This window comes from Crocuta crocuta, unplaced genomic scaffold, assembly GCF_008692635.1.
Source record: "Crocuta crocuta isolate KB4526 unplaced genomic scaffold, BGI_CrCroc_1.0 scaffold94, whole genome shotgun sequence".
Taxonomy (NCBI): domain Eukaryota; kingdom Metazoa; phylum Chordata; class Mammalia; order Carnivora; family Hyaenidae; genus Crocuta; species Crocuta crocuta.
This window is the reverse complement of record NW_027530180.1, coordinates 467,014-494,851: the sequence shown is the minus strand read 5'-3', so window position 1 is coordinate 494,851 and position 27,838 is coordinate 467,014. Positions and strand designations below refer to the sequence as shown.

The 27,838-nt window shown below is 41.0% G+C and overlaps 1 protein-coding gene across 1 annotated transcript; it reads right to left on the bottom strand.

Annotated features, from left to right (window-relative positions):
• LYPLA1 (lysophospholipase 1) lies at positions 1-26,947 on the bottom strand. Its single transcript, XM_077765022.1, has 9 exons — positions 26,930-26,947; positions 26,371-26,402; positions 11,989-12,054; positions 10,396-10,443; positions 9,077-9,147; positions 6,620-6,693; positions 4,380-4,481; positions 3,160-3,336; positions 1-1,712 (listed from the first exon to the last, which is right to left on the bottom strand). The coding sequence occupies exons 4-9, from the start codon at positions 10,434-10,436 to the stop codon at positions 1,659-1,661; spliced, it is 519 nt and encodes a 172-aa protein (XP_077621148.1). The 5' UTR covers positions 10,437-10,443; positions 11,989-12,054; positions 26,371-26,402; positions 26,930-26,947; the 3' UTR covers positions 1-1,658.
• Positions 26,948-27,838: the final 891 nt, after the last annotated feature.

Below are 27,838 nucleotides of genomic sequence, written 5' to 3'. Positions count from 1 at the left end.
AAAGGCAGAATTAAATTTTATTTCACATTGGTAGAAACCATGAAAAAGATTTACATTTTCCCACATAACAGCACATTTCAACAGAATATTTCTTGCCATAAATTAGATCTTGTTGATTTACATAACTGAAACAATTTATATTCTTCAAGGTAAAGTAAAATGACTTAGTAAGTGATTGTTTAAAAATTTTAAATCCAGACAGAAACATATGGCTTCATTATTAACATTCTGTACAATCCATTACTAAATTATTTCCATTATCAATTAGCACCCATTTATAAAGATGCATTCCTAACATTGTTTTAGTCAGTTGGAATACAGCAGAAAAATTAACAACAGTTCAGAAACATCAAGTGTACATTTTGCTACATATTAAACTTGGTGACTACACCGTATGTATTGAGTTGTGATTGTTATTACCCATACATTTGTTTTCAGATAATTTTTAACAATAATCTGAAAAATTCAACTGTGTAAAATCAAACTAATAAAAAAATCCATCTGACTAAAGTGAAGTTTTCAAATAAGTCCATTGGCAGATAAAAATAAAGCGAATTTTTCTAATGGATTGTTCATTTCCTACAGTAGTTGGTTTCAAACATATGTACAAAACAAGTAAACTAAACTATGCTATGAGTAGGATCATCTTAGAGCAAATCATCTTAGAAATTACAGTTTTTAAGATCTGTCTTAAATATTCCAGAACATACTAGAATACGATGTAATTACTCTTTCAGTTAATTACCGAAAAATACAACCACAGAATTATGCCAGTTATCTAGACTGAAGATTCTAATAATCATATAGGTCTAAGTTTGGACTCACTAAGGTATAGTGTAGGAAGTAGTGGTAAGAAGTTTAAAGTGATGTCAGGTTTCTTTACAGAAGTGTAAATACATTTTAAATACTATCAAATCTGTGATCTAGAATGTCAAATTACAGCACACATAGGCAGGAGATGTCTATGGCAAGGAGCCAATATTTGGTCTGTTATGAAGGATAAAAAAGAAACATAGTTCTAGAGAGGAAAAAAAAAACACATTAAATAGAAATGATATCAGGGAAAGTAAAGCCTGGTCCCCAAAATTAAAGGGCCATTAACTGAAGAGAACAATATTACTCTAGAATTTAGAAGCATTATCCCTATTATTGGGAATAATGCAGTAATACCTCATTCTCATTATGTATTACAGTCCTTAAGTATATAATGAATACATGTATAAAAATACAGATAGTACACGGTGACTAAGTAATTTTGAAATAAGTCTGTAGATGAAGTCACAGGATGCATAAATAATTTATATCCTAACTGCTCATTTATACCTGAACAAATTTTCATTAAGCACACTAATAATTTTCAAATGATGTAATAAAAAATCTGGTTACAATATTTTATTATTTTGCTGAATTACATTTGGGAAAAAGTTAGCTGCTTCACCTATTTTACTACTAGTATATTCTGAATCATATAAACACATGTATAGAAACTTAAAAGAACTTTATTTCCCAGAAGGAGATATTATTATTATGTAGTCTGTGTTATGGGTGTATATCTGAAAAACACTGCAAATGTTCGAAGTTTCAGGATTGAGCACAGGAAGAGGTTTATACACTACAGTGATGCTGGTGGTACTTCCACACAAGGCCTCTTAGTGACGTCAATCAACCGGAGGTAGAAGTTTATCAATGAATTGCTTGATGTCCAGCATCTCCTGTGTGGAATGAAGTGATTTAATAAGCTGTTACAAAACCAGGAATCGAAGCCCCACTACCATACCACCGCCAACTAAATCCTCAGTGGGCCCAGGATAAGTGAAGCCACATTTTGACTACTTCAAGCCTCCAAACCAATGCAGGCCTCCTTCATTCTTAGCAAGTGACCGTATGTCCTACTTTACTGAAAAACAAAGCTCTCAACTACTACTACCTACCCTCAACAATCCTTGTTTAGATTCATCCATCCTCTTCCAGATTAAGTGATGCTCTCCTCTTTGAAGGCAAGCACTGCCCGCTTTAGGACTTTAAATTACGTTATTTGCTCTCCCTAAGATTCTCCCGTTAGATTACTATCTTCTCTTCATCACATTTTCTCCCTCCGTCCTTCCCACCCAAGGAAGTCTTTTTCTCCCATTCACCAAAGAGCCTTCCTACTCCTTTCCCCCTTTCCAAAAACCTTTTTATAAAGGCTTTATTCCCTACCTTTCTGTAAAGGCTTCTATCACACAATCCTCTGCAGGCTCCATTTCCAAGCATCCAAGGTCAAAGGTGACCTACTATGGGATCCTTTCTTCCTGGTCTGTTTTTCCTTAATTGTGCTCTGAATCACGGGACACTGTGCCCTCCCACTCTGAAGTTCTTTTTTTCCTTAAACAATCTAACCAGTTTCTGAAAAAAGTTTGTGTATGGATGGATGCAATCTCTACCCCTAGCGTGGGGCTCACACTCACAACCCCAAGGTCAAGAGTCACATGCTCTTCCGACTGAGCCAGCCAGGCACCCAGACACTCTGAAACTCTCTCCTGCTTTTTTTCTGATATTCTCCCATGGTAATTCTTCAGTGATCAATAATATTGGCAATTATTCTAAATCTCTATTACAGGCCTGAGCTTTGGACGAGTATTTCCCATATCCCATTTTGCTATGCTGGGGATACATCAATCTCAGTGTGTTCACCGAATTCCACATTATCTCCTCCTAACACTGCTCCTTATACCTACTTTATGAGGACACCCAGCTTTTCCTAAGGTGAGGGCCCAATTGCTCACCATGCTTTCCGGACCCTACAGTCGTTTCTTTGTACACCTGCTATCCAAATCCTACCCATTCTTTCAAATCCAACCTTTCCTTCACGGTCTCAGTACTGGCCAAACAAAATGCATCTCGCTTTTCTGTTTTTTAGAGAACTTCCCTAGCTTAAATAGTTAATAAAACGTTCTGGTTTTTATCTGTCTTTGAATTATGCACAAAACTTGCTGTAATAGGAAAACAGTGAGTATCTGTTGAATCAAATTGAGGAGACTGCAATCTAAGTCCTAACCTATGACTCAATGTGAATTCATTAATCAACTCCCTTAAATGCCCAAGCAATCAAAATGTTGCTTATCTTAAAAGTATCACATGGAAAAAGTTGCAAACATGTCTCTGCTTCCAAACAATTACCTGCTGACACGAACTGTGCATCATGCCTTCATAGGTTTTGAAGATTATATTTGCTGGATTTACTAATGTTTTTAGCTTTTCAGAAGTAAGAGAAGCAATCATTAGGGGAACTAAAGGGTCACAGTCTCCATGGCACTGAAGAATAGGAATGTCTCTGTTAACGCCACTGATAGGACCCTGCAAAAAAAACAAAAAACAAAACCAAAAAACTAGTATTTTTATTCAAATGTACAGAGCATTAGGCCAGGCACTTACAACAGCAGACAGATACGCTCGTACGTACGTTATTACTTAACATCACAGGTTCTATTCGGCCATGGAAATAAAACCCCTTCCATCTCTATGCTCCCCACAGCTCTATAAACTTATACGGGACATGGGATCACCCCGTCTTGTATTATTATTTGCCAGTGAGTTGGTTCCTTGAAGCAGACTGTATCTTTACTATTCTGTATTACGTTCACGGTGCCTTGTCAGGAGAGGCACCCTTTAGCTCCATCACGTTCCCCTCAGGTCTTATTTAATGGATTTAAATAAAACGGTTAATAAGCAGCACTTACTATGCGTCAGACACCAAACAGATACTATTATATGAGGATAAAGAAAACAAATTCTAGATTTAAAGATGAATTTGAAAATAAACATCCACATCTCCCATGTGTGTTATATATTGCTTTACGCTATCGAGTACTTAGAAATTCTATTCTGTGGTAAACTTCTGCTAGCAAGCAATAAGAATAGTGACCATTTAAAAATATTATTTCTCTGTGTAAAAAACTGCCCTTTTATAAATATCTTAAAAATGTATCAAAGACATCAAATATAAGATTTATGACAAAAGGACTTCTCTTTTACTCCACTCTATGCAACCCACGGGAAAGGCAGCAGAGCATACAGAGAAGTCCATCACTGGAGTACAGGGAAATCCTTTCTAAACAAGGATGACTGGTGTCAGCCACGGGCTTTAGGGAACAATACTGCAGGTCACTGCAGGCTCACGGACCATGAACAATGCACACCGGGCTGTGGGGTGCTCCCGGGCCATGCACATGTGGGGACAGGGGGCATCCAGGAACTTGGTGTGCTTTCCTCTCAGTTTCGCTCTGAACCTAAAGCCGCTCTAAAAATACACAGTTTATCCATTAAAAACAAATGACCCTCCCAGCAACATGATCTGTCTTAGCTCAGGAATCTAATGTCGCACGTTTCAGTCGGGCTACCTGTGGAAACGAAGTCCGTAGAGGGAGCCAGCAACTGAGGGCCGTGACTCCCGCCAGCTTCTGCTGCGTGGTAAGAGCGGTGTACAGAGATAACGCTCCTCCCTGGAAAGACAAGCAGAGAAAGTCAGTGGAACACATCCTCTGCCAACAGCAACTTGACTTCTTGTGATTAATAATGGCCATTAAAGAAAAAGATGAGCGTGGGTGGCTGATGGCAAAGGAGATCAGGCAAGCCAGCAGTGGTACATCCATACATTCCCCCCCACCCCCATGTCCTCTCTACACTGAGATCACCGTGAGTACACAGTGGCCACCCGCGCAGTCAGGGAAGACGCTCAGTGTATTTACATGCTGCACTTACAAATGCCTCAGCAATATTCTACACTTAGAGCTACTTATTTTCTCTGAAAAGTTTTAGGTATAAAATCAAATCCAGTGTAAGCTGGTATTGTTTCCCAAAACAAAAATGCAAGACGGTAAGGGCCCTGCAACAGACACATTAGGAGTGTCTGCCTACCCAGCTTACAGCACCCTGTACTCTGGGGCCTGGGTCCCCTCAGTCACGCCGACCATGCCCGTGGGTCACCGGGGCCATGAGAAATGAGACTCCGACTCATCTGAGACAGTCATATTCTTTTTCTCAAGATTCTGAAATTGGGATCCAGGGACTGTGAGTTGGTGCCTCTGTGTGCTGGAATGGTGACATGCACACTCAAGAACTGGCAAAGTCACAGGCTGTGACGGCAGAAAAAGCCAACTCTAGACGAAGAGGCAAATGACGCAGATGGCCAGGGAGACAGGGAGGCTGGAGATAAAGTCCTGACGGCTTTCCAAGTCTCAGAGGTTTCCTGAGGCCTTGCTTCACTCTCTTCCTCGGTTTCCTTGAGGTGATCCCACAGGCGCACAGCGTGCTCTTTCTTCTGCATGCACTAGGGGCTGCTTCCTGTAAGCTGCAATCAATGAGTCCCATCTACACAGCCTCCTATGTCAGCTGCCCACTCGCATGAAGCATTCATTTATATACCTACATTTATGGCACGACGTGAACTACAATAGACCTTATCTTGAACTTCAATAAATACCAAATCAGTAACATCTTTTTACTATATTGTATCAACGACCTGTCTCCGGAATTCTAACTTCTACATAATTCCTTAATTCCAACATCGCCCTGATTCGGGTAGTCTGAACGCTAAGTTGCTGATTTAGAAGATTTACAGATTAGAAGCTAGAGCACTGTGGGGACGGGAGACAAGGTGGACATGTGACAAGCTGAAATAAGGACGTAAGGTCAATATGAGGTAACTATGCCAGAAGGAAGAGTCCAGAAGGAAGGAGAAAAAGTACAGAAAGAAGAAGATGCCAAAAATACATATCACGTATTTAAATCTAAAATCTATTTTACAAGATGAAAAGAGGAAAGATGGTAGAGTGACATCACAAGACAGGACCCAGGTCAAGGCTGACTTCGCTCCCTCTTACAAGCACGAACATCTAACCATGGACAGGACACCGAGAGGACCCCGGCCCACAGGGCTGAGGCCCAGGCCCCCCGGTACCACGAACACCAGGACAGCCCCTGCCAGAAGGTGAGGGAAGTGGCTACCGGCTGACCAGTGCAGCGCCACCCAAGAGCTTCCCCAGAGCCTCCAGGCCCCCCGGTGGGACGAGCGCAGGGGGGACACCAGCAGCCCTGGCACTGTGGGTCACTCCGCGGGGGCCCCAACGTGGGGCCCGTCTCAAGGGGATTACAGGGGAGTCTGTGGGGCTCCACCGCCGGAACCCATGACGAAGAGAGAGAAGAAATTCTCTGGACTTGTACCTTCCTGTTGCTACTGGTGGTCTCCTCCTAGGAGACGGGGGCTAGACCTGTGTTTAAATCAGAGTTTTGTTTAAAGGGGTGCACAGCACCAACTTAGAAACCTAACTACATGTGTACTAATTATTTTAAGAAAATGCATTCCAAGTTCCTATCAATTTACCAAGTGAATTGATTTTCAAGACATAATGTGCAAGGTAAAGGCAATCACTAAAGAGAGAAAATGAGAAAAGCAAGAGTACACTCTTATAATTAACTATATGTAGTCCATTCGAACTTAATTCAGCATTAATAATAATAGATCAGATTCTATAAGATCTAAAAAAAAAAAAAAGAAACCTCCACAGAAAAGGATAGAAATAAACTAGAATTTATTTCTAGATAAATACACCAAGGACATATCACCCAGACTTTACCTTACCTGAGAAAATCCTCCCAAAATAATTCTGTTAGAAGGAATGCCATTCTTCACCTCTTGCTCTATCAAAGCTTTGACTAAAAAACAACATAAAAGTAAATCACCAATACTTAAAAGCACAAGGTATATTACAGGTGAATAACAAGTGAAAAACCTGAAGTGCTCTATTAAAATACAAAAGGAGAATGTATTTTCGTCATAAAACTCGTATTTGGCAGACGTTGCTTAAAAAGTTAAGTAAACTTCTTTTTTTCTGAAGATTTTACTCTTCAGTAATCTCTACACTCACATGGGGCTCAAACTCAACCCCGAGATCAAGAGTCGCATGTTCTTGCTCTTCCAATGGAGCCTGCAGGGTACCCTTGTCCAATTATTTATGTCATTTGTAAATAAAAGTTATTTCTTTTACCAATCAATGGATATTCTCTTATCTACGGTCAATTGTGCCCATATACATTTTATATTTCTCTCTCTCCAATGAATCATAGGAATTTGTCCCTAAAAGTTGCCATTTTAAAATCCTAAGTAAAGTAGATTACATGTTTGTGATTTACACTGTTTATAAAGTTCCTCCTAAGGGCGCCTGGGTGGCTCAGTCAATTAAGCATCTGACTTCAGCTCAGGTCACAATCTCGTGGTTCATGAGTTCGAGCCCCGCATCAGCTGTCTGCTGTCAGCATGGAGCCCACTTCAGATTCTCTGTCCCCTTCTCTCTGTGCCCCTCCCCTGCTCATACTCTCTCTCAAATATAAACATTACAAATATAAACTAAATAAATAAATACAAAGTTCATTCTATTGCGGGCGCCTGAGTGGCTAAGTCAGTTAAGCATCCAACTCTTGATTGCGGCTCAGGTCATGATCTCATGTTTCGCGGGTTTGAGCCCCGTGGTGGGCTCCGTGATCTCAGCGGAGCCTGCTTGTGATTCTCTCCCTCTGCCCTGCCCCTGCTCATTCTCTCTCTCTCAGAATAATCATTAAAAAAAAAAAAGTTCATTCTATTATTTTAAAAACTGTAATTTTATCTATATCCAGTAAATGATATAGGAAAAAAAAATCAGAGTTCTTTTGTTTTGCAAAACACTTTGACACAAATCACTAACTATAAAACTTGATGACTCTTAGAATTTCTTTTTATCATCAGTGCTATGGTTTTCTTTTTTTAATGTTTATTTTTGAGAGAGAGAGAGTGCAAGCAGGAGAGGGGTAGAGAGAGAGAGAGAGAGGGAGACACAAAATCCAAAAAGCCTGATGCTGGGCTTGAACTCACAAACCATGAGATCATGACCTAAGCAGAGTCGGACGCTTAACCCACTGAGCCACCCAGGTGCCCATCTTTCATTTTTTACATATGTGCAAGAGTTTAATGTTTTTACAACAATGTGACATTTTTTTAAAGTTTATTTATTTATTTTGGGAGAGAGTGTGAGCAGGGGAAAGAGAGAGAGGGAAAGAGAAAATCCTAAAGAGGCTCCGCACTGTCAGCACAGAGCCCAATATGGGGCCTGAACCCACGAAACACGAGATCATGACCTGAGCCAAGATCAGGAGTCAGACGTTCAGCTTCCTGGGCCACCCAGCCGCTCCCAGAGTTTCATTTTTTAAGATGAGAATTTCCAATTTCATATTTCCTTCTTATCAAAAAATAAAAATCTGCTTTTTCTAAAACACTGCAAAAGCCAAATGCCCAAATGAAAAATTATTTTCTTTTCTATATAAGGTTGAGTTCTTAGAATGAGTATGAAAAGCAAGCAACACCGTGACTGTGGCATGGAAGAATGGGCTAGAAAAGAGTAAAGGGGGGTTAAGAAGTAAAAGAAGTGCTGAGAAAGTGGAGGGATGGATTTCGGCGGAGGGGAGGCCGCGGCGGTGACAACGGAGGCCCAGCCGGGTGCAGCTGGGGGCCTGGTGAACGTTAGCGGCTCGCCAAGGGGAAGCGGTGCTGGGACCACGTCCCTGAACTTCCCAATGCTTTATTCCTCAAGGTCACACCAAGTGCTAAGATATGCAACAGTGACCTGCCTTTAAAGAGCTAAGTGTTCCATGACGGGCATCTGTTAGCACTACTGCACTAAACTAACCACAGATACAATCTGCATTATCCACGATTATATCATTAGACCCAGCCTTATTCCAAGTCTCCTTAATGAAGATCACCGGCCACAACCATTAAATTGCTATTTTCTCCATCAGCCTATGTAAATGAAAGCAAAATTATGTATCCAACAGATATGGGGCTTGATAAAGGCCATTCTTCCCTACTCACCTCACGGTCACCGCCTATACTTAAGGGTCTATGTGGCCATTGTGTCAAACAAGTTAGAGGGCGATCAGAAACAAAGGAAACAGCGTCCCTACTAAGTTCAGAAAACTGTACGCTGTGTTTCACCAATATCCATAAAACTACTGAATCTACTAAAATAAGAATTCTTTTGTCTTTAGAAAATTTTTCTGTATTTACCATTTTCTGCTGCCTGTTTAATTCCAGGTTCATCCTCCTGTGATTCTAGTGACAGCCCAGTAATATCAAACCTGGAAAATAAGGCAAAATCTTAAAAGAGCTATTTGACTCTAAAAATATGTGCTCACGGTAAGTGCATTTCACTAAACTCACGGTAGTCTGGATTAAAAGGGCAAACCATTAAAAGGTCAAAATTAAAACGTCTACAGAGGCCAAAACATAACTTAAATGTGTGAATCTGACATTCTACACGTTCCTTTCACCAACTGGATACAGATTCTAATGTTAAAAAAAATCACAGTGCCACATAATTTTAGAGTAAGAACATCTAGGAGAATACCTAATCCAATCCTACACTCCAGCGGCAAGGATCTCGACGCACACTCCCCCAAAAAGTGTGCAGTGAATTAATTCCAGCCAGCCCCTTCCCCTTTGGCTGCACCCCGGGTCAATCCAGTGGAACAGAGCTCCTTTACGCGCCCCTCTTGCACGCACGATCTCGTAGCTATCAGGTAGAAGTATTACACTGACCTCTGGCCATATTCTGCAAAACTTTTTCATCATGTAGAAACCTCAAGCCAGAGCCCCAAAGGAAGCTTTCCTCTTTTCTATCAGGCCCTTTCCACTTCCCTATGGAAGGGAAAGGTCACATCCTTCATTATGGCCTCTAGGGACATTAGCTGGAAACTTTGGTTCGGGATGGGAGTTTTGCCAGAGAAGGAAGATGAAAGAACCAGAGGGCAAAGCAGACAGGAACCTGTGAAAATTGCCAAGAAACCCAGGGTAGATAAAAAGGAAGTGAAGCGGGGGGTAAGAAATGGGTGGGAACAAGTGGAGAGGACGAGGGCACAATGGACTGGAAGTGGCCCAGAGGAACGAAGAACTGGCTCTACTTCTTGACTATAAAACATACAGGGAATGTGAAAATATCTTGAAAATGGAAATGGAAGTGGTTTCCTTAAAAACATGTCAACTCTCCAGAAAAGCAAGAAGTTGGAAGGGTGAGAGGCTGTAGCTTAATCAGAGGGTATGCCACACGGGGTCATTCAAGTGTTGGGTCACTAAAACCAACAAAGGTTCATTCAGCAGTAGGAGATGGTACTTCTGTCTACCTATTCTCTCCCTCTACCTCTTGGCACAGCTCCTGAGTCTAAAATACAAAACCTAAATAATTAAAGGTTAAACGTAAAGTTAATTATGTAACTTTGCAACTTAACAATTGCTAACTAAAAACTGCTATATGCAAAAGCACTTCCAATTAAAAAAAAAAAAACCACTAAGAATAAATAAAAAGTTCTTACTGAATAATTCTTACTTACCAGGAAGGCATAGCCATGTTCATATTCAATGTTACAGGCATAACTGGTCTACACGGAAAAGAAAGAAAACAACAAAGTGAGAGTACTATAACAAGGCAGAAAACCGGGTAAATTCCGTCACTGAAGGAGAGCGAATTCCTTCAGGCTTACACAGAACTGCACAATTTCAACATACGAGCTGTATACTGGATCCACATGGTGTCGCTTTTTCTACACAGCCTCCAAATGTGTTCTGAAGACAGAACAGCAGGTGGGAAGGACCCAGCTTGGCAAAGAAAAACGTTTTCCTTTCTTAACACCCTTATTTAATACTTTCAAGCCAGACAGTTTCTTTCAAAAATGTATAAGCAAGACAGTTGGAAATGCATAAAATATGAGACCTGGCTAGGTCTAAGGATACTAGCAATTTTCCACACAGATATGGTAGCAGCAATTCCCATATGCTCAGATTACATTTTTGCTTAAGTGTCAGCGATGTATTTGGTTAAGAGACCTCTAAATAAATATGGGAAATAGAAGTGTGGCTGAAGTGCCCACTCTACTCAGTTCAAGTCTTTGATGAACAATCTGTCAGGTATGGACACCCTGAACGTAGCTGGACACCCTGAACGTAGCTGGATAGAACAGGAAAGAAAAATAAATACACTGTAACTACATCTCCCCTCTATCCTCCTAATTCGTAAAAGGAGTCTACCTTAGAGGTTACAGAATCTTATCAAAATTTCTCTGAGAAACGAAGTTCCCTAGGTTGGGAAATGGCCTTACATCAAATTCAATCGTGGGGCCAATGACAATACAGGAGAACATTCTAACTAATCAAGAATTGCCTCCTTCGTGAGTCAGATAGGGGACGCAGTAACCCTGGCCATAGTATTCAGTTGTAGCCTACAGAGGTAAGACAAACCATCTATTTAAGGATAGAAAGGGGACAGAATGTTTTCTTACCTAATCAGGTATTTTTCCTCTTTCCATTCCCTCTTTCATATTTGACAACTCTATGCTGCTCCCACTTCTGAGGATGAATTGCTAACCTGCTAGTGTGAATTCTAATCCCATTTGTCTTCACGGTCTTTCGGCAATGGTTTGACCTTCACAATCTCAGCAACTTTCTGAGTCTTCTCAAAACTTTATAGTTTCTTTTTGACATCCACAAACATTTTCAGAATTTAAACCCAAATGTATCAGACTTCAAAACCTGTGGTTATTTTCCACAGTATATATATCACATTTCCTTCAGCTGATAAAATTTAGGAGTGTTTCAACATAGTAAAGATCACTCACAAACTTGACAAGTAAACAAATCCCCTGATGTGTATCATGCACATGTTTGTGTATCTAAAGGAATTTTTCTGGTTCTCAGTTCAGCTGACCTCCAAGAGAGCATATTTTAAATTTCCCAACGCAATAGGAAAAAAAATTCTACGTAGTCAAGTTACCAGTTTCGTTTTAAAGAATTTACTAAGCTTTACTTTTAAACCGAATATTTAAAGGATAAAAATGAATTATATTTAAATGCTTTTCTAGAAAAGCAAAGCTATCACAATTATTCCTCTCCAGATTCTGAATCAGAAACATAAAAATTAAAATACTTACGCATGTGGGCAGATATACTTGATATGTGAACTTCTGATACCAGCAAAAGCTTCCGCCCATCCATGCCTGGTAGAGAAATTATTTGAATAATGCCATTAGATACTGTTTTAAATCCCAATAAATTAGTAACAGTACAGTACCTTTAAAAACTTGCAAGGATAAATGTTAACTCCTTATAATACCTTAAAAATGTGGACCATCAATGCTTTAAAACACCGCTACCGACTCAGAAACAATCCAAAGGCTATTAATTATACTTGACTTACAAATGAAGATGAGCTCTCCTGTTTTCTGAAGAGCAGTGTGTTTTCTTTCACAGATTTCCATAGGGCTTTACAATGTACAAAATTTAGATATATTTTTCTCTCTATAACCTCCTAACAACTTGCCTAACAGAGAAGACAAGACAGATAATATCAATCATATTTTATATGATGGAAGAAACCTCAGGAGTAAATCAGTTGTCTCTACATGCTTCTACTCTAATGAAAATAACTTTAACATTCTTTCCTTGTGTGTATTATGTACATATACATGTTCAAAATGGAATATTAGAAAAACTAAACCATCACAATCCTTCTATCTAGAAATAAGCAGTTAATCTTTTGGTGCATTTCCTTCCAATTTTTTTTCACATGTATCACCTAAGTAACAGATACAGATATTACAAAAATGGGATCATACATATAGTTCCTACTTGTTTACACTTGACATTATAACTGATGCTTCCTACACTTTACTTCTATTAAAGCATAAAGTAAAAGTAACTTATGGGCACCTGCTGGGCTCAGCTGGTAGAGCATAGACTCTTGATCCCCGGGTCAGGAGTTCAAGCCCCATGCTGAGAATAGAGCTTACTTAAAAAAAAAAAAAAAAAAGTAATTTTTAAAAAAGGAATTTAGGACATTTTTTTGGGTGAAACAGTCCAAATATATATGTTAAATGGTAGATGATGCAACTCTTAGGTCATGAGTTCAAGCCCCATGTTGGGTAAGGAGCCTACTTAAAATTAAAAAACTATTTAAAGTTAAATACATAAATAAATACATAAATATTGAATGCTTTTCTATTAACTATTTCTCTATTTTAATCCACCACCCCCAAAGTGTTAAAGGCATATAAAAAAACTAGTAACAACTGTAGTAATTTTAACACTTACATTATAACACTAATTACGAGTCAGGCACTATTCTAGAGTTGTATGGATGCTTGCATGTGTAAATGTGTGTTTCAATTAAAAAAAAAATCTTTATTTTTGAAAGAGAGAGAGAGAGAGGGGGTGTGAGCAGGGGAGGAACAGAGAGAGAAGGAGACACAGAATCCAAAGCAGGCTCTCAGCTCTAAGCAGGCAGCACAGAGCCCGGTGCAGGTCTTAAACCCACAAACCGCCAAGATCATGACCTGAGCCAAAGTCGGATGCTTAACTGACTGAGGCCCCCAAGTGCCCCCTAAATGTGTGTTTATATGTCAGTTCATGTGTGTGTCTTGTGTGTATGGGTATATATAGAGACTTCACTATGAAAAAAAACTACAAAAATGTTGAAAGAAATTAAAGATCTACATAAGTGAACATACCATGTTCATGAACCAGAAGACTTAACGTTCTTAAGGTGGCAGTACTCTCAAAGTGATCTACAGTGTCAGTCTCTCTCTTTCTCTCTCAAAAATAAAGATTAAGAAAAGTAAATATTTATTTAATATTTTTTAATATTTATAAATAGACATTTAAAAAAACTTGAATGGATTCTTTGGACTTGATAGTAGTGCTGGATGAATGTTGACTTCCTCCTTTGGAGTGTTGTACACTGGTCATATAATGTCCTCGTGCATGGGAAACACACTAGACTATTTAGGGATGATGGAAGATCATGCCTGAGGTTGATCTCAAAGAGTTAAATAAGAGCCTTCTGGGAGTGCCTGGGTGGCCCAGTTGTTAAGCATTTTACTTTGGTTCAGGTCATGATCTCATTCATTGTTCATGAGTTTGAGTCTCATGTTCAGTGAGCACGAACCCTGTTTTGGGTGAGCACGAGCCCCGCTGTAGATGAGGTCAAGTTTCACAGCAAGTGAACATGAACTGCACTTCAGGTGAGCCCTACTTCTCTCTCTCTCTCTCTCTCCCTCTCCCCACCCCTCCTGGGATTCTCTCTCCCTGTCCCTTGCTCAGTTGGGCCCTCTATCTCTCTCATTCTCTCTCAAAAAAAAAAAAAAAAAAAACACAACTTCTGATTACTAGATAACGAGCATATACATATACATATGGAAACAAAGAGAAGAGCCTGAACGCATGCAGGGTTGCACAATGTGGTAAAAGATTAACAACTGGGGAAGCTTGGTAACAATGATATGGAATGATAAGCACAAGCGACCAAAAAAAGAAAAACATAAACTAGAATTCACTAGGATTAAAAACTGTTGTACTTCACTATCAAGAAAGTAGAAAGATAACCCATAGAATGGAAGATACTATTTGAAAATCAAATATATGGGGATTCTAATACCTAAAATATATTTTTAATTTTTGAAGTTGATTTATTATTTTTAGTAATCTCTACACTCAATATGCAGCTCCAACTCATGACTCTTGAGATCAAGAATCACATGCTCTTCCAACTAAGCCAGCAAATATATTTTTATTTATTATTATTATTTTTTTATTTTATTAAAAAAAATTTTTTTAATGTCTTTTATTTTGAGAGATAGGGACAGAGAGAGAGCTGGGGAGGGGCAGAGAGAGAGGGAGACACAGAATCTGAAGCAGGCTCCAGGCTCTGAGCTGTCAGCACAGAGCCTGACGCAGGGCTCGAAACCACGGACTGTGAGATCATGACCTGAGCCGAAGTTGGATACTTAACTGACTGAGCCACCCAGGCACCCCTATTATTTTTTTACTTTTGAGAGAGAGAGAGAGAGAGAGCACATGAGTGAGCATGGGGAGGGGGCAGAGAGAAAGAGGGAAAGAGGACTCCAAGCAGGCTCTGAGCTGACAGCAGTGAGCCCAAAGCAGGGCTTGAACTCACAAACTGCAAGATCATGCCTGAGCTCAAGTTGAACACTTAACTGACTGAGCTGCGCAGGAGACCCCAGAATATATTTTTAAAGTCTTACAAATCAACAAGACAAAAGACAACTCGGTATTAAAAACGGTCAAAGGGCTTGAATAGATATTTCTCTAGTGAAGATATATATGAATGGCCAATAAGCACATGAAACGATGATCAACCTTGTTAGTCACTAGGAAATGCCATTAAATACTAAAACACTGCACCTTCAACAGGATGGCGATAATCAAAAAGAAAGATAATCACAAATACTGGTGAGAGTGTAGAAAACTCGGAGCCTTCACATACTGTGGGCAGAAGTGCAAAATGGCACAGCCCCTGCGGAAAACAGATGCTGTGGGAGCTCCTCAAAGCGCTCAAGCCTCACCAGTGACCTGGCAGCTGTGCAAGTGGACTGAATGCCGAAGGTCACGGAAAACCTGCCACGCGGAGGTTCAGAGTAGCTCCACTCATAACAGCCAAAAAGAGGAAACAACTCCGATGCTCATCAGCTGATAAATTAAAAAGATATGGTATATTCACAAGATCAATACATGGCTATCACTCCATGGAATATTATTTGACACTAAAAGGAAAAAGGTACTGAGACAGGTTACAACACGAATGAACATGAAAAAGACGCTACGTGAAAGAATTCATACAAAAATGGTCAAATATTGTCCAATTCCATTTCTATGAAATATCCAAAATAGGTAAATCCATAGAAACTGAAAGGAGATGAGAGGTTGCCAGGGAAGGGAATGAAGAGTATCTATCTGCTAATGGCTATGCCGTTTCTTTGGGGGATGCTGAAAATATCCTGGAATTAACACCTTAGTGATGGTTCCCCAACTTTGTAAATAGACTAAAAACTATGGCATTGTACACTTTAAAAGAGTTACTTTGGGGCGCCTAGGTGGCTCAGTTGGTTAAGTGTCTGACTTCAGCTCAGATCATGATCTCATGGTTTGTGGATTCAAGCCCCACATCAGGCTCTGTGCTGACAAGCTGAGAGCCTGGAGCCTGCTTCGGATTCTGTGTGTCCCTCTCTCAAGCCTTCCAGATGACTTTCGTGCATATTAACGTATGAGAATCAATGCCTTTCCAGTTCTTAGCTTTCCCATCCATAATCTCCCCATGGGTTATAAAAATCTTCTTTTAATGTTTATTTTTATTATTTTTGATAGAGATAGGAGAGGCGGGAGGGAGGGGAACACAGGATCCAAAGCAGGCTCTGCACCGACAGCAGTGAGCCCGATGCGGGGCTCAAACCCATGAACTGTGAGATCCTGACCTGATCCGAAGTCAGACGCTCAAACCGAATGAGCCACCCAGGCGCCCCTAAAAATCTTTGACTGTAACTGTATTATACAAAAGTATGGCCAACTTGTTTCTAGTCCTTTCAATAATTCTCAAAGTCAGTGGAAACCTCAAGATTCAAGAAATCTACACAAAGCTTCAGTTAAATGGACACTCTACTGTTCAGAAACCTAGATTAATCAGAATGTATTTCATTTATTAGAAACAGAAAAAGAAAACAAAACTTACACACACACACACACACAGGTTCTCTGAGTTCTTTTAAAAAACTTTCCAGGCGTAACCCAAGAAATACTACAATTTCACTCTATTTTACTTCTCAATTGTGCTTTTAGAAAAGACTACAAAGTAACTAAAGTCCGTTTCCATTATGTCACTGCTCCACAGTAATATGGTGTGGAACTAATAAACACCAAGGTTCTTTCCCAGTTTGTACAAGAAACACTACTATCGCCATCCCTGGGGCAGTAACATATCACTGTTACGGACTCTCCCCTACCTGTCCTAAGGGGTCTTACCAACTATCTGGCTAAGAGCAAAAGGACCCAAGATGGCTCAGATTCATATTTTTTTATGTTTATTTATTTTTGAGAGAGACAGAGACAGCGTGAGCGAGGGAGGGGGAAAGAGAAGGGAGACACAGAATCTGAAGCAGGCTCCAGGCTCTGAGCTGTCAGCACCGAGCCTGACGTGGGGCTCGACCCCACAAGCCGTGAGATCATGACCTGAGCCAAACTCACTCAACTGACTGAGCCACCCAGGCGCCCCAAGGTAGGGTCAGATTAATTTTTTTTAATTTTTTAAAATGTTTATTTATATTTGAGACAGACAGAGCTTGAGAGAGAGAGGAGCAGAGAGAGAGAGGGAGTCAGAACCTGAAGCAGGCTCCAGGCTCCGAGTTGTCAGCACAGAGCCCAAAGCAGGGCTTGAACTCATAAGCCATGAAGTCATGATCTGAGCTAAAGTGGGATGCTTAACTGCCCGAGCCACCCAGGTGCCCCAAGATGGAGTCAGATTCTTAACTGACCACCAGAATTAGGGTTGCTATGAAGTCAGAGTTGGGGTGGTCCATTTTAGGGTCATTTTGATAAGAAAAGTGTGTCAGCTGAGGAAATTGTACAAATATACAGAGAGAAGCAAAAGGGAGAGACCACAAGGAGATGAAAAGCAGAGAGAATAACTTTGGTGCAATGGACTGAATTGTACCCACCAAAATTCATGTCCACCTGGAACATGAGAATGTGACCTTATTTGGAAAGAGGCTCTTTGCAGCTGTAATCTGTTAAGGATCAAGGTGGGATTTGTTAGGATTAGGATGGGCCCTAAATCTAGTAACTGGTGTCCTTATTAGAAATGAGAAGGAAAAAAAAAACTAGGAAAGAACACAGATCAAGAGCAAATGGTCATGTGAGGAGCGAGGCAGGGACTGGAAGTATAGACCATGACAGCCAAGGGGCCGTCACAACCTGGAAGAGGCAAGGGTTCTCCCCTACAGCCTTTGGAGGGAGTGCACACAGTCCTTCTGACACCCTGATATTGGACTCTGAACTTCTTTAACTATGAGACTAAATTTCTGTGGCTTTATGCCATCCAGTTTGTTGTTTTTACGATGGCAGCCCTAGGAAACTTAATATACTTGGTGACTAATTCCCATTATACGTCTTGCCCCTTAATTCCTCATTCGTCCATTTACATACTCAACACTTAGTTCTTCTACGTATCCAGTAGTGTCTAGGCCCTGAGGATGCAGTATTAAGTTATATAGAAAATATCTGTATTCTCAGGTGACTTTTATGGTATGCGAGTTCTGTTTTAATGAAGTTTTAAAAAAATCTTTGCCGTCTTGGAACTTATCCTTGAATCTTTCCATAAATACCACTTTTTGCATAAACCAGTCAAATGGTTTTCTAGTCCTTGTAACTAAATGATCCCCAAATCACACTCTATAATTCTCTCAGTTCCTGATTACAGAAGGACTTGCAAATGAATGGTCACAAAAAATACCCACGTTGCCAATTCAATATTATTTTTAATCTTCTCCTTATTTGATCTCTCAGTAAGACTTCATCTACTTAAACATTTGTCTTTGAAACTTTTTTTTTAATATTTTTATTTATTTCTAGGAGAGAGAGAGAGAGAGAGGCAGCGTGAGCAGGGGAGGATCAGAGAGAGAGGGAGACACAGAATCTGAAATAGGCTCCAGGCTCTAAGCTGGCAGTCAGCACAGAGCCCGACGCGGGGTTCGAACCCACGAACTGTGAGATCATGACCTAAGCGAAAGTCGGACGCTTAACTGACTAAGCCACCCAAGTGCCCCTGAAACTTTTTTTTATCTTTGTCTTTTTAATGTTTTATTTCTTTATTCTGAGAGAGAGAGAGCGCGCCCCTCCCTGCCCCCCGACATGCAAGCAGAGGAGGGGCAGAGAGAGAAGGGGAGAGAATCCCAAGCAGGCTCCACACTATCAGCACAGAACCTGATGCAGGGTTCGATCTCCTGAATCATGAGATCATGACTGGGTCGAAATCAAGGGTAGGAAGCTTAACTGATTGAGCCACTCAGGCACCCCCGTCTTTCTTTTTCTTTTGAAACTTTCTTTTCTAAGCTTTAAAACCTCCACAGCCTAGAAAATTCTCACATAGATTGGTAATACGGACCGGTAACTCTGGGGATATAAGGAGGGACAGTTACATGAAGAGGCCAAGTTTTCCACCTGCCGGTTCTCCTGCCCTGCTGCCCTTGACTGAACAGAGCTTTCAGGTGTCAGATTCAGCTGGGGAGGCAGGGGGGTGTCAGGTGTGGAGGTTGTTTCCACGTATGAAGCAAAGCTGTGGGTGGGGCATCTGGAGGGGTGAGAGGCCATGCCAACGTGCGCTACAGGCCGAAACTGCCAGAGCAGAAGCCAGGCTTCTCATGCCATTATACTATGGAAAGGCAGGAGGCTAGAATAATTCCAGTGGTGCTGATGAACTGGAGGGAATCAGTATAAAGCCCCAAATGTTAATGTATGTCAACATGAAAATTGGTATCGATGTGTGTCTACCCATGTATGCTACATAGCTACACTCTCAGTTCTGTCTACCAAAAGGCTCTAGAAGTAACGATTCCTTCAATAACCACATACAGCACTCAGGTCTTGGTTCCTAAATAATATTCTCTACTAAGAGGAACCAGAGCTCTTGAAAAAAATGGCTGAGTCCCAAGACTGAAGCAGGAAAATAGAAGATGACCCTGGAACAGAGCTTGCTGCACCAGAAAGCAAGGAAGTGCTCAAGGAATGATGGAGACACATCCCGTAAGAGTGGCTTGATGGGGCTCTGCTAGCCAAGTACAGGACGATTTGACCATCAAAAATATGATAGATTTAACAGTTTGTAACCCTCAGAGTTAAAAAGCAATCCAAGAGTCTGTCCTGATCTGACACTTTAAAATGAATAAATGAATATATGCATACATAATAAATAAGGGAGAAGGGAGAAATGCCAATGAATAAAAAATCTAGAATGAAGGATATTTTCAAGAGATTGTCATTTGGAAGTTTCATAATAATAGATATGGCCAAAAATCACTAATGGACACTAAATCCATAGGAGAAAATTTGGTGAGAAACATACGTTTTCATAATATCAAAGCATCTCCCTGTGGGGAAACAGGTTCAACTTACATAAATGGGTTAGAAAAAAGCTTAGGACAGAACGCTGCCACCCCAGGGCGAAAGCACCCAAGGTGAGCTAGCAAGATACTGCTACGGGATCATGAGTAGCTTATTATTATAAGCTTCTATAACTTATTACATCACCTTCAGGAAAACTACTTTTCATCTGTTGCCAACAGACTCTTGTACTTTATTTATTTATTTTTTTTAAATGTTTTATTTATTTTTAGGAGAGAGAGAGACAGCGTGAGCAGGGGAGGGTCAGAGAGAGAGGGAGTCACAGACTGAAACAGGCTCCAGGCTCCGAGCTGGCAGTCAGCACAGACCCCAACATGGGGCTCAAACCCACGAACCGTGAGATCATCACCCAAGCGAAAGTCAGACGCTTAACCGACTAAGCCACCCAGGCGCCCCAGACTCTTGTACTTTAATCACAAACTCCACTTGTCCTCCAGACCCTCTGCTTCTTACACACACAAGTTAATGATCACTGCCTGGTTGTTTTCTCCATGTTCATGGGTATAAGATCTTGTTTTCTTCATGGTCACTATGTGGGTAGTATCTTGTGAGCTCAACAAATACAGAGATGAAACCCCTGGTCGGGGCTCTTATCTCCTCCCGGACATTAGCATCTCTTGTATTCAATTCTGTTATCCCCTCTCCTGCTGGACGGGAGAGAACTCCAGACTCATAGTGTGCTACAGCTCCCCACAAAATATTTTTAAGTAATACACATGCTAATTTTACTGTGGAGAAACAGAGCAAACACTATCTTCACCAGGTGAAAAATGCAGCATCACCGGTAAACAAAAACCAACACAGTATGTGTCTGATACAATCCACTGAGATGAACACTGCAACACCTGTGCTATTCTGGTCAAAAAGGCTTAAGTCAGAAGGCAACATCTACTACAAAGCTGTCTTCATGAAGACAGTATGGTATTGGCACAAAAACAGACACACAGGCCAATGGAATAGAATAGAGAACTCAGATTTGGACCCAAAAGTGTACAGCCAACTAATCTCTGACAAAGCAGGAAAGAGTACCCAATGGAAAAAAGACAGTCTCTTTAACAGATGGTGCTGGAAGAACTGCGCAGCAACATGCAGAAGAATGAACATGCAGATCATTTTCTCACACCATACACAAAAAATAAACTCAAAATGGATAAAGGACCTGAACGTGAGACAGGAAACCATCAAAACCCTAGAGGAGAAAGCAGGAAGCAACCTCCTTGACCTCCACTGCAGCAATTTCTTACTTGACACATCCCCAAAGGCAAGGGAATCAAGAGCAAAAATGAACTATTGGGACCTCCTCAAGACAAAAAGCTCTGCACAGCAAAGGAAACAATCCATAAAACTAATAGGTAACTGACAGAATGGGAAAAGATAGTTGCAAATGACATATCAGATAAAGGGTTAATATCCAAAATCTATAAGGAACTCACCAAACTCCACACTCGAAAAACAAACAACCCAGTGAAGAAATGGGCAGAAGATATGAACAGACACTTCTCCAAAGAGGACATCCAGATGGCCAACAGACACATGAAACGATGCTCGGCATCCCTCCTCATCAGGGAAATACAAATCAAAACCACACTGAGATACCACCTCATGCCAGTCAGGGTGGCTAAAATGAGCAAACCAGAGGACTCTAGATGCTGGTGAGGATGTGGAGAAATGGGCACCCTCCTACACTGTTGGTGGGAATGTAAACTGGTGCAGCCCCTCTGGAAAACAGTGTGGAGGTTCCTCAAAAAATTAACAATAGAACTCCTAATGACTCAGCAACAGCACTGGTAGGAATTAACCCAAGGGATACAGGAGTGGTGATGCATAGGGGCACATGTACCCCAGTGTTCATAGCAGCACTCTCAACAACAGCCAAAACATGGAAAGAGCCTAAGTTTCCATCAACGGACGAATGGATCAAGATGTGGTTTATCTATACAATGGAATACTATCTGGCCTGTGTAGCAACATGGATGGAACTTGAGGGTGTTATGTTGAGTGAAATAAGTCAGGCAGAGAAGGACAGATACCATATGATTGCACGTATAGGAGGATTAGGAGGAACTTAATGGGGGACCGTGGGAGAGAAATAGTGGGGAGAGGGAGGGAGGCAAACCATGAGAGACTCTTGAATGCCAAGAACAAACTGAGGGCAGATGGGGGGGAGGGGAAGGCGGGTGATGGGCATGGAGGAGGGCACTTGTGTGGATGAGCACTGGGTGTTATATGGAAACCAACTTGACAGTAAACTATTATAAAAAAAAAGAAACAAACAAAAAAAAGAAGGCGACATCACATAAACCCACACTGAGGGACATTCTACAAAGTCATTGGCCTGCATTCTCAAAAAGTGTGAAAGTCATGAAAGACAAAGACTGCTCTAGACTGAAGGAGACTAATGATACCTAAATGCAACATGTGATCCTGAATTGAATCCTGGGCCCGTAAGAGACATGATTGGGTCAAATCAAGAAAATGTGATGACAGAACCAAGATATTTGATGATAGTTTTAGATCAATGTTAACTTCTTATCTGATGGTTAACTGTGGTGATGTGGAAATGTCCGTGTACTTTCAAAATACACACTGAAATTTTATAGAGTAATGAGGCAATACTCCTTCAGCATATCCCAAAGGTGTCAGAGATGTTATCAACTGGGTCATCTGATTGAGAGAGTATCAGGATCTCTAAACATTACTTCTGGTAAACGTTTATGCAAATTTACAGGTTTTTTTATTTAATGTTTATTCATTTTTGAGAGACAGTGTGACAGAGCGTGAGTAGGGGAGGGGCAAGGAGGGAGAGAGAGACATACACACACACACAGAATCTGAAGCAGGCTCCAGGCTCTGAGCTAGCCATCAGCACAGAGCCTGATGTGGGGCCCACGAACCATGTGATCATGACCTGAGCGGAAGTCAGACACTTAACCAACTGAGCCACCCAGGTCCCCCTAAAAAAGTTAAAAAATTTAAAGCGCAGTAATAATGATGGAATCCCATTACTTACATCGATAGCCCATGCAAAAAAATGGGTAGGGGCTAACCAATGAACATAAAGAGTGACAGACTTAGAAATCACATCATATTAACTACGGAGTCAAGCAAGAATCGTCAACAGATGCTAAGAACATTGGGTAAAAGTGTAACGTGCAATTTGCAAACTGTCAAAGTATCTCCTTATAAGTTGCTTTTTAACTACAAAGGGTCAAGAAGTGGAGAAACCCGGAAAAGACCACCTTGGTCAAGGGACCCAAGTGAGCAACAAACAGCAAGGCGACAAATGCTGACATTTGTATCCGGACACAATGCGATGAACAGGACATATCACCTGCAGAATCATCAAAAATGCAGAAACTAATCGAATGAATCTGATCCTGAGGAAATGGCAAACAAACCCAAACTGAGGCACTCGCCTGATCTCTGCAAACATGTCAATGTTCTGAAACACCAAGAGCTAAGGGACTGCTCTCGATTAAGAAACTAAAGAGATACAAGAGCTAAAATGCAAAGTGTGACCAGGAGGTAGAATCCAACAGGAGGGGATTACTATAAAGGGCATTCCTGGGACAACTGGAAAAGTCTGAATAACTATTATATTAGATAATACTATTAAATAAGTGCTCCATGTCCCAAATATGGTTCTGGGGTTACATCAAAGACTCTCCTGTGGTCAGGAACATGCTAAAGGGTTTGGAAATAAACAATCAGGATAACCGTAATCTCCCCTCAGGGGGTTCAACAAACATAAAAACATATTCAATAAACAGAGATAAGTGAATCTGGGTAAAAGGTATTGAGGAGACGATATTCTTGGAACTCTTAAGCAAATGTGAAAATATTTCAAAATAAAACTTTTCTTGGGATGCCTGGGTGGCTCAGTCGGTTAAACATCCAACTTTGGCTCAGGTCTGATCTCACGGTTCATGGGTTCAAGCCCCGCGTCAGGCTCTGTGCTGACAGCTAGCTCAGAGCCTGGAGCCTGTCTGGATTCTGTGTCTCCCTCTCTCTCTGACCCTCCCCTGCTCATGCTGTCTCTCTCTCTCTCTCAAAAATAAATAAAACATTAAAAATTTTAAAAAATAAGTAAAACATCAAAAAATTTAAAAAAATTTCTTAAAATGCTATCAACAATAAGTATCTCTGGGCTTTGGGATTTCAACGAACTTTCATTCTCCTCTCATATTTACAGTTTGAATTTGTTTACAATACAAATATGACATTTGCATCATCATAACAAGAGTTATTTTTATTTTGGAAGGAAAACTGTGATCTCACACCATGCGGTATAGTCTAAAGCATATTTCTTTGAATACCAGTTTCACAGTTTATTATACATGTTATAAGGAACACTTTATCATAGGTGCTTCTTTACAGCAGAACTCTTCGGAGCTTTAAACATGCTAGTGCATATGCTATAGGCAGTAAGACACAGCTAAATAAGAGACACCACTGAAAAAAAACTTTTTAAGGAAAAAAAATCACTACCATGATAAACACACATGTAGTAAAATGAGCACCAATCTCAGAAATAAAACTGTGGGGAGTATTATTAGAATCATCAAAACATAGAATTACATGGGTCTTCTAACCGTTAACTGGTTGCCATTTTTTTCACAAGCAATCTAAAAGACACAGACTTGGAAACCTATGACAGTATGCCTTGGATGGTTCTACAAAAAAGAATCTTAACCAGAAAGGAAAAATAAGGCAAGTAGCAACAAACTGAGTCACTTAATCCCTACCATCCGCCAACTTAACCTGACATATATTTTGAACATGAAATTGCCACTTGTCAGACTGATTGCTTCTGAGTTTCACCATGTAGTCATGGGACCGATTCAGAGTGAGCTTTTCTTTATCTCGCCAAGTATTTTGGGAATTGGAGACCTTTAATTTTTTACATAAACTTAATTCTTAGTCAAGGCGCCATGGATGCTCTTGGTAAATTTAATCTCTCGTTGTTCGCTGTCTTCGTCATTTTCCCTCTTTAACTTCAGCTTATGGAATCTGGTTAAACTGGGGTCTACGGAGAATCTTCCTGCACTGACACGCTCTCCTCTCAGACTGATTCTTCAAGATCCCGCAGAGGGAAAGTTATAGGGTAGCAAGTTCCTCCCTGACTCTCAGCATCAAGAAGGGCTGGGCCGTAAAAGAGCTTCTCTGCGCCTCTCTTCAGTTAAATGATAGTAAGAAAAGGTCTTGTCAGTTTCACAATACAACGTGGTTGCCACAAAGACTCCTGCAACCTCTGCCCCAACTCCATACAAGATCATGTACTTCTACTTAGTTGACATAAAAGAGTACTTAGGAGTCACTTTTAACAATTCAACTAGCCCAACACCTCCTCGTAAAGAACATTTGCTACTTTCTGATTACTTTATCACAAATATATCTATCTTCCGTTTTCTTCCAGTTCTGTAATTCTGCCCAAGTTTCAAATGGATAATCACTGCTGCTCCACACCCAACATGGCTTGAACTCAACTTGTGAGATCAATGGCCACATGCTCTACTGACTGAGCCTGTCTGGTGCCCTTGATAATCACAGCTTTACATGAAAAACAAATCTCTCAGGGCATCTGGCTGGCTCAGTGGGTTAAGTGTTCAACTTCAGCTCAGGTCATGATCTCCAGGTTCATTAAGTCCAGCCCCGCGTCAGGCTCTGTGCCAACAGCCCAGCCTGGAGCCTGCTTCAGATTCTTGTCTCCCTCTCTCTCTGCCCCTCCCCAGCTCACACAGTCTGTCTGTCTCAAAAATAAATAAAACATTAAAAAAACAACAACAACAACAACAAAACCCTTTCAAGAACAAATACCTCTCAATACAGGAAAAAGCCCAAGGGAAAGATAAGTCATGTATCTAAAGTTAGCGCAACAAAACTTGTCTCATCAGCCTTCAAATAATATATCTTTGAGTGGCCTTCACTTCAACTGATTTCTTCTTTTAAGGGACTATCTAAGCTCTGAATTAGAAGACTGTATACCTCACACTGCTATTAATTCTCTTATCAAAACCAATCACTTCTCAACCCACACTGAAATTTTAACTCCTCTATAAAAGTCTCCGCTGCACAATAGCTCTAAAACATTCCACCAAATACCCTCAGCGACTCACATTAGAGTTTGCAACTTTAATACATTCCAGAAACATGAGATGAAACGTGACACATTTAAGATGAGGAGAGAAAAATCCCGGGAGTTTTCAAAAACGAAAAGGTTGCATCTGATGCCGGGACTGGAGGGCATTATAACAGCAGTCTTCTATTTATACAGTCCTAAAGGTCTTAATTAATCTTTGATGGTGTAAATAGATGCATAACCCCATTTCATTACTAACAACAGTACCTACCCTGTATCTCCCAATCCGTGAAGGAAAATCACCTATAAGAGAAGAGGAAAAATTAATAAATGTCTGAACAACCCCACAGAGAAGTGTTAGGCACGGAGGCTCTGGCTCAGGTGCGTGCCAGAATTACACCACGCTGCCTTCAGCAAGTTAATCTCTGCAGACCTGTTCAGAGACACAAAATCCTTCACTGCCCTCCTTGAGTTCCGAAGATAACGCGGCCCCAGATGGACATTCTTAAGGGCAAGTGACCACCCATTTCAAGAAAAAGATCTTGTCTCCTTAGAGTCAGACCATGAAAGCCTCGAATAAGCTGTAGAATTTTTCCATCGCAAAAAGGAACTTCCGGGCGGGGGTACGGGGGACGGGGGGGGCTGTACAAATAAGTTTGAGATCCTCATACACAAGTCTCCTAAAAACAAAACAAACAACAACAAAAAAAACCCCAAACCAAACCAAGCACCTCTGATTTTGTGAGACACGACATTTTCAAACTTCTTTAGTTCAGAACAAGAGCGCANGCGCGGAGGCCCAGGCCGGCAGCGTGGCCCCCGGAGCCTACCTTTATCGTCCTCTCCTGGGGCCCCGTAATGAAAAGAATGATCCCCAAAGCCGGCCGTACCCAGTCCCAGATATGCATTCCTTTGTTTCCCAAAGCCTGGGTGTACTCTGGGTCGTGAGTCAGGAGGGACTGGAAGGGGAGAGGCCGGTGGAGCTCTCGCTGTGTGTCCGTTCGGGGCTCTAGCAGTGTGCAGTTTGGGGGTCGGCTCCCCTCCGCCTTTAAACTTCACCTGGGAAGGAGAACACTCGATTGCACCGAAGATTCACAATATGACTGACGACTATTGACACTGTGCTGATCAAGCACAAGATTGGATGGCCCCTTTTCTGCACGGTGGCTCAAAGCCGATCACTGCGTCCCCCGCAGGGGATAAGAGGCAGAAACACGTAAAGCCAAACGCCTTGAACTTCAGAAGTTAACAATTAGGTGGAGAAACTTGAAGGATGTATACAATCTTTAGAGAGTATCGCCTGAGGTGGGGAAGGAACCTGGGGAACAAAAGGGTTTAAAAAACCCACTTCACTTTAATTCACATGGTGACCAGAATGCTGAAGGATTGGGGATCTTATTGGTACGGTTGTTATGACTCTTTATCTTGGATTTGAGGTCTGAGAATTCAAAAATGTTAAATTGATGCTGCTTTATTGAAAATGATACTGTGACTCGTTCGTTTCCCAATGAGTATACGTGTTTATGTCAGGCTTTTAAGTATTTGGTTGTGATGTAAATAAATGCTATCTGTAGTTCCTAGTGTGAAAAGGACATATTCCCTAGCATGTGACTTTTTCTGATGTAATATGTATAGTTCCAGGGGCACCAATCCGTCCTAACAATCAACTTCCAACAGTGGGGAGTTGGGCCTCTCAGTTTGATGTTGTTTCAGTCACCTGCCCCCCGTTACCTGTCCAA

Coding starts and splice junctions, on each gene's coding strand:
- LYPLA1 (XM_077765022.1), bottom strand. CDS start 10,436: ATGCCTGTAACATTGAATATGAACATGGCTATGCCTTCCTG. Junction 9,148..10,395: donor AACATGGCTATGCCTTCCTG/GTAAGTAAGAAT, acceptor CTTATTTTCCAG/GTTTGATATTACTGGGCTGT. Junction 3,337..4,379: donor TACGGACTTCGTTTCCACAG/GTAGCCCGACTG, acceptor TTTTTTTTGCAG/GGTCCTATCAGTGGCGTTAA.